Source organism: Haplochromis burtoni, unplaced genomic scaffold (assembly GCF_018398535.1).
Source record: "Haplochromis burtoni strain Fernald_Lab_line unplaced genomic scaffold, NCSU_Asbu1 Contig_304, whole genome shotgun sequence".
In the NCBI taxonomy this organism is placed as follows: Eukaryota; Metazoa; Chordata; class Actinopteri; order Cichliformes; family Cichlidae; genus Haplochromis; species Haplochromis burtoni.
In genome coordinates this window covers 277249-285496 of record NW_024582665.1, presented here as the reverse complement: position 1 = coordinate 285496, position 8248 = coordinate 277249, and the positions used below count along the sequence as shown (strand labels likewise).

The 8248-nt window shown below is 40.2% G+C and overlaps 1 protein-coding gene across 3 annotated transcripts in view; it reads right to left on the bottom strand.

The window, feature by feature from the left end:
* The window catches only part of LOC102293437 (calcium-dependent secretion activator 1), a 338778-nt gene that overhangs the window by 57494 nt on the left and 273036 nt on the right, over nucleotides 1–8248 (bottom strand). For all 3 annotated transcript variants that reach the window (XM_014339718.2, XM_042228110.1, XM_042228111.1), the window contains one exon: nucleotides 176–331. In XM_014339718.2, the coding sequence (XP_014195204.2) occupies nucleotides 176–331 (156 nt within the window). The remainder of the gene's footprint in view (nucleotides 1–175; nucleotides 332–8248) is intronic.

Genomic DNA, 8248 nt, shown 5'->3' with positions numbered 1-8248 from the left:
GATGACCTGGATGACTGAGAACCTTCACAGACATTCAAATTTAACTTATTCAAATTCAGTTTCTGATGGCACAGATTTCTGCCCATAGTCATGTTTCAAACCCATTTTCAATTCAAATATCACTACTACAATATATACACTACAACTGTTTTCTAGCAGTCACACCTCATCTTACCGTTTGACACAGGATTCTATCATGTCACTAGACATCAGCTTCAGTCGGGTCTCAAGGTGTTTTCCAAACTCTTCTTCTGGCCAGTGGAGATCTCTGATGAATGTCTGCAAAGCATCAAGCTTCCAGAAGAGATCTTCTGATGTCCCTGAGCCATTACTGTAGAAAAATTAAACACATTTTTAGACATTATGTGTATGTTCATTGTGATGGCATGCCACACATGGTAAGCTCCACACCTCACCACCCGTTGATTCACTTTAGTTTAATTTACAGTCACTACTTTAAAATATTCTATTTATTGTTCAATATCGTTTCTTTATTAAATGTATTCATTTTTCCATCACACCTTCCAATGTTTATATGGCATGCACACATATTAACCTTGCAAGGTCAAAGTTCTGTTGTATGTTATATTAATACATCTTTCTTTGTTTGAGTTACCTGGGGGTTGGTGTCTCCTGTCTGGCAAAAGGTGTGGCAAAGGGCTGGGAGACCTGAAATACTACTGACAGCCTAATTGGATTGCACCACATGCTTCATTGCCTGGGGGGTGTTTCATGTTTGTTTAAATGTTTTGTATTAGTTGGTTATATGGCAGCCATCTTATTTTCCCCCGTGTGTGTCATTTGGTTTAGCTAAACCAGTATTTAAGTCCCCCTGTGTGTCATTTCAGCAGGTCAGTTTACCATATGTTTGTTTGAGGTTTTGTTAATTATTATCTTGAGTTTAGTCTATTGAGTTGACCTCTTTTATTGGTCTGCCTGTTTAAGTTTTGGCTTTGTTAAATATGTTTTCATATTTTTGGGTCAATAAAACCCGTTTTTTGAATTAAAACCACCTGTGTCCTTTATGCTTTACTGCTTGGTCCCTGACATTCATGCAAACAAAATAAAAGACAAAAATCACTTTTATGGTGACTTCATTTACAATTCATTTACAATGCAGAAAATAGTAATAAGACCAAAGACTTATCATGCCTTGTATGTCTGTGGTCATAACTGCGTAAATTTGGGGTTCAAACTCAAAGCATTTTTGGGCTAATTTCAAGAACATAGTAAAGGACATTAATTATGACTTTGAAGTGATTTAAAACCAGGTTTTCCAGAACTAATGAAATCCTCAATTTCCTGATGACAAAAGGGCCTTCTTTGGGGGAAAGCAAGGACTGCTTGGACCAGGATGAGCAGCACTCCCACTTATCACTGACCACATTATTAACTTGGTAAAGCCAAGTACATCATATTTGATACACAAGCTTTTGTGAGTTGTTGACACTTGTACATGATTAGTGTGATTCTACAATATGTGCCTTTCTGTTGATTGTATATATTTATTATGTTTGTTATTTATCCCTGCTGTCTTACTATTTACATTTTATTCCTGTAGAGCACAATAATGGGCTATTCTATTCCAAATGAGAAAATCCAAGGGCGATTGTGGCTCAAAGATTTTGCAGTTTGTCTTGTAATCGGAAGGTTGCTGGTTCGAGCCCCGGCTTGTACAGTCTTGGTCGGTGTGTCCATGGGCAAGACACTTCACCTACCGCCTACTGGTGTTGGCCAGAGGGGCCGATGGCGCGATATGGCAGCCTCGCTTCTGTCAGTCTGCCCAGGGCAGCTGTGGCTACAACTGTACCTTGCCTCCACCAGTGTGAGAATGTGAGAGTGAATGAATAGTGGCATTGTAAAGTGTTTTGAGGGCCCCAAAAAGCGCCATATAAATGCAATTTATTATTATTACATAACCAGTACTTACACAAGCTAAGTTATTTGTATTTAATTCTAAGTATATGTGGTGTAGTCCAGCATTTATTTTGTAATCTGTGCTAAATTATGATTATTTGGGTTTTTTCTTTGGCACGTCTTGTTGTGTGCGGTGAACACCACTCTCATTCCATTTTCTGTCTACGACAACTTCTTAACCATCAGCAGATGATGTATGCCGATATTTGGCCAATTTACTGTTAGTCTTTGGGAGGACTGCATGCAGTCTCGGTTTAGCTGTTTGACTATTCCTTTTCTGGCATTTATTGGACTTTTTTTTTGACTGAGAATCCACTGTTTCATATCAGGCCAAATAGTAAACTAACTAGAGTAGACAGATTCAAAGATCTAGATCCAGGCAAGCAGATGTAACAGTAAATGTTAAGATGCTGGTGTTTCAGCCTTTAGCAGAAAACCTCATCTTGTAAATCCTAAATGCTGAAGTGTACACTGCGGCTATTCTTAGAACATATTTTTCCACACTGAATAGACCTTGCATCTGTGGTATGCCTAATGTAGAACAGGGAAAATGGTATAAATCCATCCATCCATTTTCTTCAGCTTATCTGAGGCTGGGTGGGAACAGCAAGCTAAGCAGAGAGGCCCTGACCCTCTTCTCCACAGCCACCTCCCCTAGCTTATTAAATTGAATGTGCCCGTATCACTTCAACTTTCTCCTTTCGATATTGAGGAGTAACAGCTCTGCTTGAATGACTGAACTCTGACTGAAGACTGATCACTAAGGGAGATAGGGTAGTCACACTATGCCATGACATTTACATGAACATGGCTCTGGGACTATATAAAACCCAAGCATCAGCAACAAACTATTTTTATGCAATTCTAAACATGTGGGGGTTTTTGGGGGGTGGGGTGAGGGTGGGAGTGAAAGAGTTGCTAACTATGAAGTGAAGAATGAGATGCAACTCTCAGCACTTTTTTATAGGGCTGGTATTTTTGAATGTGTATCCACAAGATCCCAGATGTGGGAATAAAGATGGATGTGCTGCAGTGACAGCGTCACACTCTGCAGGATTCGGCGCCATATGAAGTAGGTTTCACACATTTGAAATCCGTTGTCAGTGCAGACAACTTATAGCTTAATTTTTCCAAGTGCTATTGATGATGTGTGAATAGTATATTGTTACATCTAGGTCTTTTAATGGTAGCACTAACATGGCATATTAATAGAAAACCTGAATGGGTGGTGAAAATACATTAAAGTTGCACTTTGGTTACACTGTCCTAACCACTCCTGAGGCCAAAAAGCTCTCCCAGCTTACTACATTCATTAGCAGACAAGAAAATACTAGCATCAAAAAGAAAACCACTACACAGTTATGTGCTTTGTTGATGGACATTGCTTCCCACAAGGCAGCACACAGATGTAATGATGAGGAAAGCACAGGGAGAGAATGCTTTCATTTTGCAACTATCTGTGAAATGGAATAATGACTACTTTCCTGAACACCATGTTTTGTTTTTCACTCTTACCACATGTAAACAACTGATCAAAAGTTTTACAACACCCCAATTTTTCCAGTTATTTATTGCAATTCAAGTTGTTCAAGTCCAATGAAGAGCTTGAAATTATACAAAGGTAAGTGGTGAAGTGCCAGAGGTAAAAAAAACAAAAAAAAGGTAAGGTTACTCAAAACTGAACGTACATTTCAGAATAATACAAAAAAGCCTTTTTCAGTAAGCACAAAATAGGTTAACAATTTAAATTGTTCTGTAGCAATAGAGGTTGATCAAGCCTTGGAAGCTGATGCTAATTCCTACATATACTGGCACTGGACACTTTCATAGACACAACTTGCTACAGAATTGACCCCCTCATGCTTTTCGGAACAACATTAATTGTTTACAGCATAATTTGTTATATATTGATATGATCATGTCCAGAGATGGGCGAGTGCGCTGTTGGTGACAACAGCTGTGTGCAGATCAACAATGGATCATATATCGAGTGTGGGAGAGAGTATGAATGTGCAGCGTTTAAAGCGTGGAAGTACTGACCGTACTTTGAGTTTGATTCCATAAAAAGTGACAAAAACATTAGCGTCCGTTGTGCGTGGAAGAAAACTTCTTTTTACAGCGAAAAAACCCCCTAAACAAGCACCGAGTGCGCTGCGACGTAATGGGAAATTCACATAGAAACTCGCGAATTCTTCAACTGACCGCGGCACACCTGCACCAGGGTAAACCTCCGCCTACCGCAGTCCTGCTTTACAGGTGAAAATAGAGCAACAGGACCACTGAGTCTTTGACTTTATTTATTTTCTGCTGTGTTTTACTTGCATCTATTTGAAAAAGTGAGTGTAAACACATAAAATATTTTATTTTATGTGCTGGAATGTGTAGAAAATAGGTTTAAATGTTAAACTAATTTATTCAAGTCAGAATGTTGCTTATAGTTTAATTTTTGCTTGATGCATAAAGTTAAAAGATTAAAACTGATAAAACAAGTTAAAAAAAAAAGAGACTTTTCCATTTGATTACATTTTGTATGATGGATTATGTAGAAAAAGTAGAATTGGGCTGAAAGATCTATCGCTTTATCACCTCTTCAGGTTGTAAATCCTGTTTTTAAAAAGTAACTAAGTAACTAAGTAATTAATTACTTTTGAAAATAAGTAATCAGTAAAGTAATGGGATTACTTTTTGGGGGAAGTAATCAGTAATTAGTTACCGATTACTTTTTTCAAGTAACTTGACCAACACTGGTGATGAGCTCTGAAACCCGACTGAAACTCTTCAGTACTCCTAAGTACTGCTTGGCTCCTCAATCTGTAGCCACATCATCTCCTTACAATGGGTTGGCTGAAGGGGTTGATGCATATGCATCCACAGTGGTGGGGACAGTGGATCACTTTGGTATATTCTGTACTCCTGAGCTGGAGAACTCAGGAGTGGACCATCACCTCACAACATGGATACTGGACTACCTCACCGACCGACCACAGTATGTGAGACCTCAGGGCTGTGTGTCAGACAGGGTCGTCTGCAGTACGGGGGCCCCATAGAGAACGGTTCTGGCTCCGTTCCTCTTCACCATCTACACTGCAGACTTCTCCCACAACTCCACCCAGTGCTTCCTGCAGAAGTTCTCTGATGACTCTGCAATAGTCGGCCTCATCACTGATAGGGGACGACAAGGAGTACAGAGGACTGACCCAAGACTTTGTGGACTGGTGCCAGCTGAACTACCTAAGAATCAACACTTGAACAACCAAGGAGTTGATGTTAGACTTCCACAGGCACAAACATCCTCCACTGAACCACTGAACATCCAAGGTATGGACATTGAGGCTGTGGACAGCTACAGGTGCCTTGGTGTTCATCTGAACAATAAACTGGACTGACTCAATGCCCTCTACTGGACAGGGCAGAGCAGGCTGTACCTGCTGTGGAGACTCAGGTCTTTTGGCGTGAAGGGCCCACTCCTGAAGACCTTCTATGACTCTGTGGTGGCCTCAGCCATCTTTTAAGGTGTGGTCTGCTGGGGCGGCAGCATCTCTGCTGGGGACAGGAAGAGACTGAACAGGCTGATCCACAGGGCCAGCTCTGTTCTGCCCTCTGGACCCAGTGGAGGTGGTGAGTGACAGAAGAATGGTGGCTATGCTGTCATCCCTGTTGGACAACATCTCCCACCCCATGCAGCAGACTGTGTCAGCACTGAGCAGCTCCTTCAGCGGCTGCGGCACCCACGGTGTGGGACGGAGAGATTTCGCAGGTCTTTCCTTTATACTGCTGTCAGAGTCTACAACATGGTCTCTGCAGACACACGTGCGAACAGACACACACATATCCAATATACCATGGTAGCCTTTGTCTAGTCTCCCTTAAGTGCAATATTACTAAGTGCAATTTTTCTGATGCAACATAGTATTTTATTCTATGAAAGAAAAGTTATGCGATGAAAGTTATGCATGCAACTCCTCCGTGTAATACACTGTAAAAACTGCAATAGTTACACCCTTTTTACACACGCTCTTTTCTACGCTGGAATGTTTTTGACGTTGCTAGCTGGCAGTCTTTTCAAGCGATGTTGAAATTTCCACATTTTGACACTTCAAATGCTTCAGGAGCTGTCGGCTCAGCGCAGCATCAGCACCACGGATACATCTGTAGACTCGAGACAGAATTCACAATGTGTTTTTCGGACTTTCAGGTGTTTGGACCAATGTTTTCTTTTCTGATCAAACCAGAAAGGTTTGTCAGCTGGATTTGTCTCGCATTAACTGGCTGGACACACAGGACATCGAAATGCAGCTGATTGAACCGAAAAGCTCGACTCTGTGGGGTCAAAGTTTGCAGAACTATGAACGCAGCTGGAATCCACAGCTGTGCGTGTTCATGGAGCTGCATGTTCACCTGCTGGACATCACTACCTGACAAGTTTAACTGTCTTCAGAACATTGCAGAGGCCTTATTGACAGTGTTTGGCTCTACATGTCTGTGTGAGCAGATTTTCTCTCACATGAGTCCTCAGGTAGCCGTCTGAATGCTGGACACTGGGAGACCTGTGTCTCTGAGTGGGAGACCAGAGATCACATTAACATGTGTGTCTCTGCATTAACAAACATGCCATATTGGCCCAGTTTATTTTTTTATCATTGTTGTGAGGAGACCATAAATAGCATTTGGATTTTCTGTTGTTCAGTTCATTTGCTGTTATGGATAAAAAGTCTTTGTTGTTTCCAAACAGCTGATAACTATTCGCTGACAGATGCCAACATTTGCGAACAAATATAATTCTATAAAGTTATTCTATATAGTGTGTAACTGTTAATATAGAGCGCTATTAAATTTATTGCTAATGCAATCATATGACACATTGACTTCTGAGGAAATTTTAGATGGCACTCATCATCAGAAAGGTTGCCGACCCCTGGTTTGGAGTTTAGTTTGTTATTGTTACTATTTTTACCATTCTTGGAGAAACTGTAACCCACATAATTTCCTTAAGGATTAATCAAGCATTCTGATTGTGTTTGTTTCAGGATACATGACCTGCCATTATCCAATCACACATCTGCTTACCTGTATCTTTTGCTCGTTTCTCCTCCTCTTCTTTTCCCTTTTTTCTAATCTGAGCACCTGATGGCTTTGAACTTTTCTCGTTCTTCTTCCATTGGTTTTAATTTTGCACTCCAGTATGAACACCCATCCCCCAACCCGAGGATCACCACAACATAACCTAATAGACCAACACCTTAGTTCACAGATTTGCTTTGTCTAGGGTTTATTTCTGGGATTTTGCACAATCAAGGATTTCAATCATGAATACATAATGTCCTTGGATTTACAACATTATGAATGGAATGTGCTCTATTTGGAAGCAGCCCCCCTCCTTTCGACAGGTTGTGTGTGAGATTTTAAATCATCAAACTGTGAATTATAAACTTTAAATTGTTATTGATCCCTTTACCCCGAGTCCTAAAGTGTATATCTATTTTCTTACTCTTCTTATATTTATTGTTTGTTTACTTGCACTGCTGTAACTGGATCCTCGTCGTCTCGTCTCTCTATACACTGTACTGTATATAGCGGAGATGACAATAAAGTTTACTTTGACTTCAGCAGCGAGCAGGCACACCAACGGCTCCCACGCTCACTTTTCACGTATAGAATTTAAAAAAAACATTGGTGCAAATTATAAGTCTGTATCATAATGTCTGGTGTTTGTTGGTTTGTTTTTATTTTGTTTTATTTTGGAAGTTGGTTATTAGATGGTGCTCCAGCCAGCCAGAGAATCCCCCTCCACCCCGCCGTCTCCTTCCTGTGCCACAAGCAGCAGGCAAACGGAGGGCGCCCTTACTCCCGGCAAATGGCATACTGCATACATGTCAATACTGTTACTTTGAGATGTGGCCTATTAAGCTCCAGCTTTTCTATATCTAATAAAATAGCATGATATAATAAAACAGTATATTTTATTAGATATAATAAAATAGCTAGCTACATTTACAGCTGTTCAAAAATTAACACAGCCTTGCAAAATTTATAAAATAATAATCTGTTTGCGATTTGACATGCAGTAGAATCTTATACATATAAATACATGTAGACGTTACGATTAAACTCATCTCCACTGTGAGTAAGATGTACTTCATCTTGTGTGCTCTTTGAGTGCTGGCAAATGTTAAAAATAATGATGCTGATACTGTTGCGTTTCTGAGCAAGCAATTAATACAAATAAGTTAATTGTTTTTGCCTCAGCTGATAACAAGAATGTATCCTGCGTCCCTGTATATCCTAATACAGAAACTGAGTTTAGTGTTACTTAGCCCACAAATTTTGAGGC